General features: G+C 61.2%; 1 protein-coding gene across 4 annotated transcripts in view; it reads left to right on the plus strand.

The window, feature by feature from the left end:
- Positions 1–15,910, plus strand: part of LOC132385544 (myosin-10-like) — a 265,092-nt gene that overhangs the window by 76,524 nt on the left and 172,658 nt on the right. For all 4 annotated transcript variants that reach the window (XM_059957694.1, XM_059957696.1, XM_059957695.1 and 1 more), the window contains exon 2: positions 14,984–15,329. In XM_059957694.1, the coding sequence (XP_059813677.1) occupies positions 14,985–15,329 (345 nt within the window). In that variant the 5' untranslated portion in view covers position 14,984. The remainder of the gene's footprint in view (positions 1–14,983; positions 15,330–15,910) is intronic.

A 15,910-nucleotide genomic window follows, 5' to 3' on the forward strand; every position in this document is an offset into this window, starting at 1 on the left:
CACCACCCAGTCACCCCCATCGTATCTCCCTCCTCCGTCACCACCCAGACACCCCCATCGTATCTCCCTCCTCCATCACCACCCAGACACCCCCATCGTATCTGTCTCCTCCGTCACCACCCAGACACCCCCATCGTATCTGCCTCCTCCATCACCACCCAGACACCTCCATCACCACCCAGACACCTCCATCACCACCCAGACACCTCCATCACCACCCAGACACCTCCATCGTATCTCCCTCCTCCATCACCACCCGGACACCCCCATCGTATCTCCCTCTTCCGTCACCACCCAGACACCCCCATCGTATCTCCCTCCTCCGTCACCACCCAGACACCCCCATCGTATCTGCCCCCATCACCACCCAGACACCTCCATCGTATCTCCCTCCTCCGTCACCACCCAGACACCCCCATCGTATCTCCCTCCTCCGTCACCACCCAGACACCCCCATCGTATCTGCCCCCATCACCACCCAGACACCTCCATCGTATCTCCCTCCTCCATCACCACCCGGACACCCCCATCGTATCTCCCTCCTCCGTCACCACCCAGACACCCCCATCGTATCTGCCCCCATCACCACCCAGACACCTCCATCGTATCTCCCTCCTCCGTCACCACCCAGACACCCCCATCGTATCTCCCTCCTCCGTCACCACCCAGACACCCCCATCGTATCTGCCCCCATCACCACCCAGACACCTCCATCGTATCTCCCTCCTCCATCACCACCCGGACACCCCCATCGTATCTCCCTCCTCCGTCACCACCCAGACACCCCCATCGTATCTGCCCCCATCACCACCCAGACACCTCCATCGTATCTCCCTCCTCCATCACCACCCGGACACCTCCATCGTATCTCCCTCCTCCATCACCACCCAGACACCCCCATCGTATCTCCCTCCTCCATCACCACCCAGACACCTCCATCACCACCCAGACACCTCCATCACCACCCAGACACCCCCATCACCACCCAGACACCTCCATCGTATCTGCCTCCTCCATCACCACCCAGACACCTCCATCACCACCCAGACATCTCCATCACCACCCAGACACCCCCATCACCACCCAGACACCCCCATCGTATCTGCCTCCTCCGTCACCACCCAGACACCCCCGTCACCACCCGGACACCTCCATCGTATCTGCCTCCTCCATCACCACCCAGACACCTCCATCACCACCCAGACACCTCCATCACCACCCAGACACCCCCATCACCACCCAGACACCCCCATCACCACCCAGACACCCCCATCACCACCCAGACACCCCCATCGTATCTCCCTCCTCCGTCACCACCCAGACACCCCCATCGTATCTCCCTCCTCCATCACCACCCAGACACCCCCATCGTATCTGCCCCCTCTGTCACCACCCGGACACCCCCATCGTATCTGCCCCCTCTGTCACCACCCGGACACCCCCATCGTATCTGCCCCCTCTGTCACCACCCGGACACCCCCATCGTATCTGCCTCCTCCGTCACCACCCGGACACCCCCGTCACCACCCAGACACCCCCATCGTATCTGCCCCCATTACCACCCAGACACCCCCATCACCACCCAGACACCCCCGTCACCACCCAGACGCCCCCATCGTATCTGCCTCCATCACCACCCAGACACCCCCGTCACCACCCAGACACCCCCATCGTATCTGCCCACATCACCACCCAGACACCCCCATCACCACCCAGACACCCCCGTCACCACCCAGACCCCCCCATCGTATCTGCCTCCTCCATCACCACCCAGACACCCCCATCGTATCTGCCCCCATCACCACCCAGACACCCCCATCACCACCCAGACACCCCCGTCACCACCCAGACGCCCCCATCGTATCTGCCTCCATCACCACCCAGACACCCCCGTCACCACCCAGACACCCCCGTCACCACCCAGACACCCCCGTCACCACCCAGACACCCCCATCACCACCCAGACACCCCCGTCACCACCCAGACGCCCCCATCGTATCTGCCTCCTCCGTCACCACCCAGACACCTCCATCGTATCTCCCTCCTCCATCACCACCCGGACACCCCCATCACCACCCGGACACCCCCATCGTATCTGCCCCCTCTGTCACCACCCGGACACCCCCATCACTACCCATCACTACCCATCACTACCCAGACACCCCCATCACCACCCAGACACCCCCATCGTATCTGCCTCCTCCATCACCACCCAGACACCCCCATCACCACCCGGACACCTCCATCACCACCCAGACACCCCCATCACCACCCAGACACCCCCATCACCACCCAGACACCTCCATCACCACCCAGACACCCCCATCACCACCCGGACACCCCCGTCACCACCCAGACACCCCCATCACCACCCAGACACCCCCATCACCACCCAGACACCCCCGTCACCACCCAGACGCCCCCATCGTATCTGCCTCCTCCGTCACCACCCAGACACCTCCATCGTATCTGCCCCCGTCACCACCCAGACACCCCCGTCACCACCCAGACACCCCCATCGTATCTCCCTCCTCCGTCACCACCCAGACACCCCCATCACCACCCAGACACCCCCATCGTATCTCCCTCCTCCGTCACCACCCAGACACCCCCGTCACCACCCGGACACCCCCATCGTATCTGCCTCCTCCATCACCACCCAGACACCCCCATCACCACCCAGACACCCCCATCACCACCCAGACACCCCCATCGTATCTGCCCCCATCACCACGCAGACACCTCCATCACCACCCAGACACCCCCATCGTATCTCCCTCCTCCGTCACCACCCAGACACCCCCATCGTATCTGCCCCCATCACCACCCAGACACCCCCATCGTATCTCCCTCCTCCATCACCACCCAGACACCCCCATCACCACCCGGACACCTCCATCACCACCCAGACACCCCCATCGTATCTCCCTCCTCCATCACCACCCGGACACCTCCATCACCACCCAGACACCCCCATCGTATCTCCCTCCTCCATCACCACCCAGACACCTCCATCACCACCCAGACACCCCCATCGTATCTCCCTCCTCCATCACCACCCAGACACCTCCATCACCACCCAGACACCTCCGTCACCACCCAGACACCCCCATCGTATCTGCCTCCTCCGTCACCACCCAGACACCCCCATCACCACCCAGACACCCCCATCACCACCCAGCCACCCCCGTCACCACCCAGACACCTCGATCACCACCCAGACACCCCCGTCACCACCCAGACACCTCGATCACCACCCGGACACCCCCATCACCACCCAGACACCTCGATCGTATCTGCCTCCATCACCACCCAGACACCCCCGTCACCACCCAGACACCCCCGTCACCACCCAGACACCCCCATCGTATCTCCCTCCTCCATCACCACCCAGACACCCCCATCGTATCTGCCTCCTCCATCACCACCCAGACACCCCCATCACTACCCAGACACCTCCATCACCACCCAGACACCCCCATCGTATCTCCCTCCTCCATCACCACCCAGACACCCCCATCACCACCCAGACACCCCCATCGTATCTGCCTCCTCCATCACCACCCAGACACCCCCATCGTATCTGCCTCCTCCATCACCACCCAGACACCCCCATCACCACCCAGACACCCCCATCGTATCTGCCTCCTCCATCACCACCCGGACACCCCCGTCACCACCCAGACACCCCCATCACCACGCAGACACCTCCATCACCACCCAGACACCCCCATCGTATCTCCCTCCTCCATCACCACCCAGACACCCCCATCGTATCTCCCTCCTCCGTCACCACCCAGACACCCCCATCACCACCCAGACACCCCCGTCACCACCCAGACGCCCCCATCGTATCTGCCTCCTCCATCACCACCCAGACACCCCCATCACCACCCAGACACCCCCGTCACCACCCAGACACCCCCATCACCACCCAGACACCCCCGTCACCACCCGGACACCTCCATCGTATCTGCCTCCTCCATCACCACCCGGACACCTCCATCGTATCTGCCTCCTCCATCACCACCCAGACACCCCCGTCACCACCCAGACACCTCCATCACCACCCGGACACCTCGATCACCACACAGACACCCCCGTCACCACCCAGACGCCCCCATCGTATCTGCCTCCTCCGTCACCACCCGGACACCCCCATCACAACCCAGACACCCCCATCGTATCTCCCTCCCCCATCACCACCCAGACACCCCCATCGTATCTCCCTCCTCCATCACCACCCAGACACCCCCATCGTATCTACCCCCATCACCACCCAGACACCCCCGTCACCACCCAGACACCCCCATCGTATCTGCCCCCATCACCACCCAGACACCCCCGTCACCACCCAGACACCCCCATCGTATCTGCCCCCATCACCACCCAGACACCCCCGTCACCACCCGGACACCTCCATCGTATCTGCCTCCTCCATCACCACCCAGACACCCCCATCGTATCTGCCCCCATCACCACCCAGACACCCCCATCGTATCTCCCTCCTCCGTCACCACCCGGTCACCTCCATCGTATCTGTCTCCTCCATCACCACCCAGACACCCCCATCACCACCCAGACACCCCCATCGTATCTGCCCCCATCACCACCCAGACACCCCCATCACCACCCAGACACCCCCATCGTATCTCCCTCCTCCGTCACCACCCGGACACCTCCATCACCACCCAGACACCCCCATCACCACCCAGACACCCCCATCACCACCCAGACACCCCAGTCACCACCCAGACACCCCCATCGTATCTGCCCCATCACCACCCAGACACCCCCGTCACCACCCAGACACCCCCGTCACCACCCAGACACCCCCATCACCACCCAGACACCCCCATCACCACCCAGACACCCCCATCACCACCCAGACACCCCCATCACCACCCAGACACCCCCATCGTATCTGCCCCCATCACCACCCAGACACCCCCGTCACCACCCAGACACCCCGTATCTGCCCCCATCACCACCCAGACACCCCCGTCACCACCGAGACACCCCCATCACCACCCAGACACCCCCATCACCACCCAGACACCCCCGTCACCACCCAGACACCTCCGTCACCACCCAGACACCTCGATCACCACCCGGACACCCCCATCACCACCCAGACACCCCCATCGTATCTGCCTCCATCACCGCCCAGACACCCCCATCGTATCTGCCTCCTCCGTCACCACCCAGACACCCCCGTCACCACCCGGACACCTCCATCGTATCTGCCCCCTCCATCACCACCCAGACACCCCCATCACCACCCAGACACCTCGATCACCACCCGGACACCCACATCGTATCTGCCTCCATCACCGCCCAGACACCTCCATCACCACCCAGACACCCCCATCACCACCCAGACACCTCGATCACCACCCAGACACCTCCATCGTATCTCCCTCCTCCGTCACCACCCAGACACCCCCGTCACCACCCAGACACCCCCATCACCACCCAGACACCCCCATCACCACCCAGACACCTCCATCGTATCTCCCTCCTCCGTCACCACCCAGACACCCCCGTCACCACCCAGACACCCCCATCACCACCCAGACACCCCCATCACCACCCAGACACCTCGATCACCACCCAGACACCCCCATCGTATCTGCCACATCCATCACCACCCAGACACCCCCATCACCACCAAGACACCTCGATCACCACCCGGACACCCCCATCGTATCTCCCTCCTCCGTCACCACCCAGACACCCCCGTCACCACCCAGACACCCCCATCACCACCCAGACACCCCCATCACCACCCAGACACCCCCATCACCACCCAGACACCCCCGTCACCACCCAGACACCTCGATCAACACCCGGACACCCCCATCACCACCCAGACACCCCCATCGTATCTGCCCCCATCACCACCCAGACACCCCCGTCACCACCCAGACGCCCCCATCGTATCTGCCTCCTCCGTCACCACCCAGACACCCCCATCACCACCCGGACACCCCCATCACCACCCGGACACCTCGATCACCACCTGGACACCTCGATCACCACCCGGACACCTCGATCACCACCCGGACACCCCCATCACCACCCAGACACCCCCATCGTATCTCCCTCCTCCGTCACCACCCAGACACCCCCGTCACCACCCAGACACCCCCATCACCACCCAGACACCCCCATCACCACCCAGACACCCCCGTCACCACCCAGACACCCCCGTCACCACCCAGACACCCCCGTCACCACCCAGACACCCCCGTCACCACCCAGACACCCCCATCGTATCTGCCTCCTCCATCACCACCCAGACACCCCCATCACCACCCAGACACCCCCATCGTATCTGCCTCCTCCATCACCACCCAGACACCCCCATCACCACCCAGACACCCCCATCGTATCTCCCTCCTCCGTCACCACCCAGACACCCCCATCGTATCTGCCTCCTCCATCACCACCCAGACACCCCCATCACCACCCAGACACCCCCATCACCACCCAGACACCCCCGTCACCACCCGGACACCCCCATCACCACCCAGACACCCCCGTCACCACCCAGACACCCCCATCGTATCTGCCTCCTCCATCACCACCCAGACACCCCCATCACCACCCAGACACCCCCATCATATCTCCCTCCTCCATCACCACCCAGACACCCCCATCACCACCCAGACACCCCCATCGTATCTCCCTCCTCCATCACCACCCAGACACCCCCATCACCACCCGGACACCCGCATCACCACCCAGACACCCCCATCACCACCCAGACACCCCCATTGTATCTGCCTCCTCCATCACCACCCGGACACCCCCATCGTATCTCCCTCCTCCATCACCACCCAGACACCCCCATCACCACCCAGACACCTCCATCACCACCCAGACACCCCCATCACCACCCGGACACCCCCATCACCCCCCAGACACCCCCGTCACCACCCAGACACCTCGATCACCACCCAGACACCCCCATCGTATCTGCCTCCTCCATCACCACCCAGACACCCCCATCACCACCCAGACACCCCCATCACCACCCAGACACCTCCATCACCACCCGGACACCCCCATCACCACCCAGACACCCCCATCGTATCTCCCTCCTCCATCACCACCCAGACACCCCCATCACCACCCAGACACCCCCATCGTATCTCCCTCCTCCATCACCACCCGGACACCCCCATCACCACCCAGACACCCCCATCGTATCTGCCTCCTCCATCACCACCCGGACACCTCCATCACCACCCAGACACCCCCATCGTATCTCCCTCCTCCATCACCACCCAGACACCCCCATCGTATCTCCCTCCTCCGTCACCACCCAGACACCCCCATCGTATCTGCCTCCTCCATCACCACCCAGACACCCCCATCACCACCCAGACACCCCCGTCACCACCCAGACACCCCCATCGTATCTGCCTCCTCCATCACCACCCAGACACCCCCATCACCACCCAGACACCCCCGTCACCACCCAGACACCACCATCGTATCTCCCTCCTCCATCACCATCCAGACACCTCCATCGTATCTCCCTCCTCCGTCACCACCCAGACACCCCCATCACCACCCAGACACCCCCATCACCACCCGGACACCTCCATCACCACCCGGACACCTCCATCACCACCCGGACACCTCCATCACCACCCGGACACCCCCATCACCACCCAGACACCTCCATCACCACCCAGACACCTCCATCACCACCCAGACACCCCCATCACCACCCAGACACCCCCATCGTATCTGCCTCCTCCATCACCACCCAGACACCCCCGTCACCACCCAGACACCCCCATCGTATCTGCCCCCTCCATCACCACCCGGACACCTCCATCGTATCTGCCTCCTCCATCACCACCCAGACACCCCCATCACCACCCAGACACCCCCATCGTATCTGCCTCCTCCGTCACCACCCAGACACCTCCATCGTATCTCCCTCCTCCGTCACCACCCAGACACCCCCATCACCACCCAGACACCCCCATCACCACCCAGACACCCCCGTCACCACCCAGACACCCCCATCGTATCTGCCTCCTCCATCACCATCCAGACACCCCCATCGTATCTGCCTCCTCCATCACCACCCAGACACCCCCATCACCACCCAGACACCCCCATCGTATCTGCCTCCTCCATCACCACCCAGACACCCCCATCACCACCCGGACACCTCCATCACCACCCAGACACCTCCATCACCACCCAGACACCTCCATCGTATCTGCCTCCTCCATCACCACCCAGACACCCCCATCACCACCCAGACACCCCCATCACCACCCAGACACCCCCATCACCACCCGGACACCCCCATCACCACCCGGACACCCCCATCACCAACCAGACACCCCCATCACCACCCAGACACCCCCATCACCACCCAGACACCCCCATCGTATCTCCCTCCTCCATCACCACCCGGACACCCCCATCACCACCCAGACACCCCCATCGTATCTCCCTCCTCCGTCACCACCCGGACACCCCCATCACCACCCAGACACCCCCATCACCACCCAGACACCTCCATCACCACCCAGACACCCCCATCACCACCCAGACACCCCCATCACCACCCAGACACCTCCATCACCACCCAGACACCTCCATCGTATCTGCCTCCTCCGTCACCACCCAGACACCCCCATCACCACCCAGACACCCCCGTCACCACCCAGACACCCCCATCGTATCTGCCCCCATCACCACCCAGACACCCCCGTCACCACCCGGACACCTCCATCGTATCTCCCTCCTCAGTCACCACCCAGACACCCCCATCGTATCTGCCCCCATCACCACCCAGACACCCCCATCGTATCTCCCTCCTCCGTCACCACCCAGACACCCCCGTCACCACCCAGACACCCCCATCGTATCTGCCCCCATCACCACCCAGACACCCCCGTCACCACCCAGACACCCCAGTCACCACCCAGACACCCCAGTCACCACCCAGACACCCCCGTCACCACCCGGACACCCCCGTCACCACCCAGACACCCCCGTCACCACCCAGACACCCCCGTCACCACCCGGACACCTCCATCGTATCTGCCTCCTCCGTCACCACCCAGACACCCCCGTCACCACCCAGACACCCCCATCACCACCCAGGCACCCCCATCACCACCCAGGCACCCCCGTCACCACCCAGACACCTCGATCACCACCCGGACACCCCCATCACCACCCAGACACCCCCATCGTATCTGCCTCCATCACCGCCCAGACACCCCCATCGTATCTCCCTCCTCCGTCACCACCCAGACACCCCCATCACCACCCAGACACCCCCGTCACCACCCAGACACCCCCATCGTATCTGCCTCCTCCATCACCACCCAGACACCCCCATCGTATCTCCCTCCTCCGTCCCCACCCAGACACCCCCGTCACCACCCAGACACCCCCATCACCACCCAGACACCTCGATCACCACCCGGACACCCCCATCGTATCTCCCTCCTCCGTCACCACCCAGACACCTCCGTCACCACCCAGACACCCCCGTCACCACCCAGACACCCCCATCACCACCCAGACACCCCCGTCACCACCCAGACACCTCGATCACCACCCGGACACCCCCATCACCACCCAGACACCCCCATCGTATCTGCCTCCTCCATCACCACCCAGACACCCCCATCACCACCCGGACACCCCCATCGTATCTCCCTCCTCCGTCACCACCCAGACACCCCCGTCACCACCCAGACACCCCCGTCACCACCCGGACACCTCGATCACCACCCGGACACCTCGATCACCACCCGGACACCTCGATCACCACCCAGACACCTCGATCACCACCCGGACACCCCCATCACCACCCAGACACCCCCGTCACCACCCGGACACCTCGATCACCACCCGGACACCTCGATCACCACCCAGACACCTCGATCACCACCCGGACACCCCCATCACCACCCAGACACCCCCATCACCACCCAGACACCTCGATCACCACCCGGACACCCCCATCGTATCTCCCTCCTCCGTCACCACCCAGACACCCCCGTCACCACCCAGACACCCCCATCACCACCCAGACACCCCCATCACCACCCAGACACCCCCATCACCACCCAGACACCCCCGTCACCACCCAGACACCCCCGTCACCACCCAGACACCTCGATCACCACCCAGACACCCCCATCGTATCTGCCTCCATCACCACCCAGACACCCCCATCGTATCTGCCTCCTCCGTCACCACCCAGACACCCCCATCACCACCCAGACACCCCCATCACCACCCAGACACCCCCGTCACCACCCAGACACCCCGATCACCACCCAGACACCCCCATCACCACCCAGACACCCCCATCGTATCTCCCTCTTCCGTCCCCACCCGGACACCCCCATCGTATCTCCCTCTTCCGTCACCACCCAGACACCCCCGTCACCACCCAGACACCTCGATCACCACCCAGACACCCCCATCGTATCTGCCTCCTCCGTCACCACCCAGACACCCCCATCGTATCTGCCTCCATCACCACCCAGACACCCCCATCGTATCTGCCTCCTCCGTCACCACCCGGACACCCCCGTCACCACCCAGACACCCCCATCACCACCCAGACACCTCCATCGTATCTCCCTCCTCCATCACCACCCAGACACCCCCATTGTATCTCCCTCCTCCATCACCACCCAGACACCCCCATCACTACCCAGACACCTCCGTCACCACCCAGACACCTCGATCACCACCCAGACACCCCCATCACCCCCCAGACACCCCCATCACCACCCAGACACCTCCATCGTATCTGCCTCCTCCATCACCACCCAGACACCTCGATTGTATCTCCCTCCTCCGTCACCACCCAGACACCTCCATCGTATCTCCCTCCTCCATCACCACCCAGACACCCCCATCACCACCCAGACACCCCCATCGTATCTCCCTCCTCCATCACCACCCGGACACCCCCATCACCACCCAGACACCCCCATCGTATCTCCCTCCTCCATCACCACCCGGACACCCCCATCACCACCCAGACACCCCCATCGTATCTCCCTCCTCCGTCACCACCCGGACACCCCCATCGTATCTGCCTCCTCCATCACCACCCAGACACCCCCATCGTATCTCCCTCCTCCGTCACCACCCAGACACCCCCATCGTATCTGCCTCCTCCATCACCACCCAGACACCTCGATCGTATCTCCCTCCTCCGTCACCACCCAGACACCTCCATCGTATCTCCCTCCTCCATCACCACCCAGACACCCCCATCACCACCCAGACACCCCCATCGTATCTCCCTCCTCCATCACCACCCAGACACCTCCATCGTATCTCCCTCCTCCATCACCACCCAGACACCCCCATCGTATCTCCCTCCTCCATCACCACCCGGACACCTCCATCGCCACCCGGACACCCCCATCGTATCTCCCTCCTCCATCACCACCCAGACACCTCCATCGTATCTCCCTCCTCCATCACCACCCAGACACCCCCATCACCACCCAGACACCCCCATCACCACCCAGACACCTCCATCGTATCTCCCTCCTCCATCACCACCCAGACACCTCCATCACCACCCAGACACCCCCATCACCACCCAGACACCTCCATCGTATCTCCCTCCTCCATCACCACCCAGACACCCCCATCACCACCCAGACACCCCCATCACCACCCAGACACCTCCATCGTATCTCCCTCCTCCATCACCACCCAGACACCCCCATCACCACCCAGACACCTCCATCACCACCCAGACACCCCCATCGTATCTGCCCCCTCCATCACCACCCGGACACCTCCATCACCACCCGGACACCCCCATCGTATCTCCCTCCTCCATCACCACCCAGACACCCCCGTCACCACCCAGACACCCCCGTCACCACCCAGACACCCCCATCGGATCTGCCACCTCCGTCACCACCCTGACACCCCCGTCACCACCCAGACACCCCCGTCACTACCCAGACACCTCCGTCACCACCCAGATACCCCCATCGTATCTCCCTCCTCCGTCACCACCCAGACACCTCGATCGTATCTCCCTCCCCCGTCACCACCCAGACACCCCCATCGCATCTGTCTCCTTCCCCTACAACTCTGTTCTTTTTTAAAATACTGCCCCTGCACATCTCCTTTGATCTTGCCTTCTCTCAACTTAAACAAGTGCCCTCTGCTATTAGACATCTGCAGCCTGGGGAAACAGATACCGTCAGTCTGCTCTGTGCTTCTCGATCTTAGAAAGCTCCATCAGCCTCTGCCATTTCAGCAAAAAGCAAACAAAGTTTGTCCAGCTTCCCCGTTTCTCTGATGGCCTTGAATCCCAGCAGGATCCTGGTGCACGTCCTCTGGTCCTCGTGCTCCAGAGCTGCCTAACCGTTCCTGTCCCGTGGAGACCGGAACGACACTCGGTTCTCTGAGCGGTTTAACCAGAGTTTTCATCGTTGTTATTATCCAAAGTACATGGAAGTGACACTTACACGGGCTCAAAAGAGATGAAAACAATATTAAGGATTGAAAATTATGGTGGCACAAAAAGAAGAGAAGAAAAGCCCACTAAAGCAAGAAAGAAGACCCATTGGTGTTCGACGCCGGAGCCATGGGCACACAACGTTTGCCGCTTTGATAGCGAGGAGGGCCATTCTGTTGAAGTGGAAGGATATTTCGGCTCCCACTCTGTCTCAATGGTTCTCTCGAGTGATCTTATGTCTTAGTTTGGAGAACATTTCGAAGTCGAACCTTTGATTTTGAGAAGAGATGGGGTTCATTTGCTCGTTACTCCCTTTTGAGTTAATTGATAGATTTCCTCCACGATCTAATGGTAAGTTTTGGTGTAATCTTTCTTTTGCTGCCAGCTTGGTGTTTATCTTTAGAAGCTTTTTGTTTGACCAGAGTTTTACATGGCTGCCGCAGGACTTTCCCACTCCTGTAGTCAATGCCCCAACCAGGGGCGAGGAAAGGGCCCGTGCATGGACTGTCTGCCCCACTCCAATCAGAGAGGAGGCTACGTAGCATCCACAGCAGGACCACCAGACTCAAAAACAGTTCCTTTCCCCAAGCAGAGAGGCTGATCAACACCTCCACCCTCCACACCCCCAACCAGCACTACGTTATCATTTCTTGACGATCACCCCATGTACCGACACTGTGTGCCTGGTCTCACTCTGTGGACAAACAATCAATTTGTGTGTTTAAATTAGCTGATTGCGTTTTTTTTAAAATTTTGGTGCCCTTGATATTAATGTGTTTATTTGTGCTGCCTCGGGTTTGGAGTAACAATAACTTGGTTCTTTCACACTTGTATAATGAGAATGACATAAAATAATTTTTAGTTTTAACAAGTTCATGTAATCAAGAGCTGCAGGTATTGGAAGGCTGGAGAGGTGAAGCCAAGCTGAACACTGAGTGATACTGAGGAGTCTGCTGCTCTGTGGGAGGGTGGCTGCCCCTCTCAGCAACGCGTCACATGTTGATTTGATAACTCCTTCCCTCGGCATTGTTAACTATCTAGGTCATGACAAATGAGTCGATGCGCAAACTATTTGAGCTCAGTTTCTGGTGCTCGGGAACATTCGGCAGACATAAAACTGTGCCAGGTTGTCAATGCCTTCTCCAACAAGAGCTTCCTCACACAGAGTGAATCTCCCTCCACACCGTCCCATCACAGACTCCCGGGGTCAGACACAGAGTGAATCTCCCTCTGCACCGTCCCATCACACACTCCCGGGGTCACACACAGAGTGAATCTCCCTCCACAATCGTCCCATCACACACTCCCTCCACACCGTCCCATCACAGACTCCCGGGGTCAGACACAGAGTGAATCTCCCTCCACTCCATCCCATTACACACTCCCGGGGTCAGACACACAGTGAATCTCCCTCCACACCGTCCCATCACACACTCCTGGGGTCAGTCACAGATTGAAACCCCCTCCACTCCGTCCCTTCACACACTCCCGGAGTCAAACACAGAGTGAATCACCCTCCACACCGTCCCATCACACACTCCTGGGGTCAGACACAGAGTGAATCTCCCTCCACACTGTCCCATCACACACTCCCGGGGTCAGACACAGAGTGAATCTCTCTCCACACTGTCCCATCACACACTCCTGGGGTCAGACACAGAGTGAATCTCCCTCCACACCGTCCCATCACACACTCCCAGAGTCAGACAGAGAGTGAATCTCCCTCCACACCGTCCCATCACACACTCCCGGAGTCAGACAGAGAGTGAATCTCCCTCCACACTGTCCCATCACACACTCCCGGGGTCAGACACAGAGTGAATCTCCCTCCACACCGTCCCATCACACACTCCCGGGGTCAGACACAGAGTGAATCTCCCTCCACACAGTCTCATCACACACTCCCGGGGTCAGACACAGAGTGAATCTCCCTCCACACTGTCCCATCACACACTCCCGGGGTCAGACACAGAGTGAATCTCCCTCCACACCGTCCCATCACAGACTCCCGGGGTCAGACACAGAGTGAATCTCCCTCTGCACCGTCCCATCACACACTCCCGGGGTCACACACAGAGTGAATCTCCCTCCACAATCGTCCCATCACACACTCCCTCCACACCGTCCCATCACAGACTCCCGGGGTCAGACACAGAGTGAATCTCCCTCCACTCCATCCCATTACACACTCCCGGGGTCAGACACAGAGTGAATCTCCCTCCACACTGTCCCATCACACACTCCCGGGGTCAGACACAGAGTGAATCTCCCTCCACACCGTCCCATCACACACTCCCGGGGTCAGACACAGAGTGAATCTCCCTCCACACAGTCTCATCACACACTCCCGGGGTCAGACAGAGTGAATCTCCCTCCACAACATCCCGTCACACACTCCCGGGGTCAGACACCATGAGTTTCCCCCATACTGTCTGATCTCACACTCGGACGCAGAGTGACTTTCTCTCCATTCTGTCCCTTCCCCAGGATGGCTCTCCACACCCATCCGGATGACGCGGAACGTTTTCTGTTCGTGGACCGGGGTTACGTGTCCAGTCCGGCCTCCCAGGCGGACTGGACAGCCAAGCGTCTGGTCTGGGTGCCCTCGGCGAGACACGGCTTCGAGGCGGCCAGCGTGCGGGAGGAGCGGCCGGGCGAGGTGGTGGTGGAGCTGGTGGAGGGCAGCCGCGTCCTGACCGTTGCCCGCGACGACTTGCAGCGCATGAACCCCCCCAAGTTCGCCAAGGTGGAAGACATGGCCGAGCTGACCTGCCTGAATGAAGCTTCTGTGCTGCACAACCTGAAGGACCGCTACTACTCCGGCCTCATCTACGTGAGTCCTGCTCCGCGAGCGAGGGAGGGAGGGAGGGGGGAGGCATTCACAGGGTAGAGGGCTGAGTGTTGGTGGCCCCCTGTCGTTGCTGTGTCTTCGGCTCCTTCCCGCTGCTGTGCAAACTACGCAAGATCCTCAGTGATGTTCATGCGGAGGGACTGAAGGCTGTTTCCCCTCCCAACCCCCGTAAAGGCTCCCACAGGTGACAGGTGAACCCTGAACGGAGAGGGGATGAAATAGAGAGCTGCGAAGTTAGTTCGTGGATGAGACAGAAGGCCATGGAAGAAAAAAGTGGGGGAGAGCACCAGAGAGAGGAGATGGGCGGGCAAGGAGATGAAGTGATAGAGGGAAAAGTGGGTGGGAAATGGTGAAGGGGGGTTGGGGCAATTGCCAGCTCAGGAAATTGAGGTTGGCGGCCACCCAAACGTAATATAAGGTGTTGCTCATCCAATCAGAGTTGCCTCATCGGGGCAGTGGAGGAACCCGTGGACAGATATATCGGAATGGGAATGGGTGGCCACTGGGAGATCCTGCTTTTTCCAGTGGAAGGAGCACAGGTGCTCGGCAAAGTGGTCTCCCAA

This window comes from Hypanus sabinus (assembly GCF_030144855.1).
Source record: "Hypanus sabinus isolate sHypSab1 chromosome 24 unlocalized genomic scaffold, sHypSab1.hap1 SUPER_24_unloc_9, whole genome shotgun sequence".
NCBI lineage: Eukaryota > Metazoa > Chordata > Chondrichthyes > Myliobatiformes > Dasyatidae > Hypanus > Hypanus sabinus.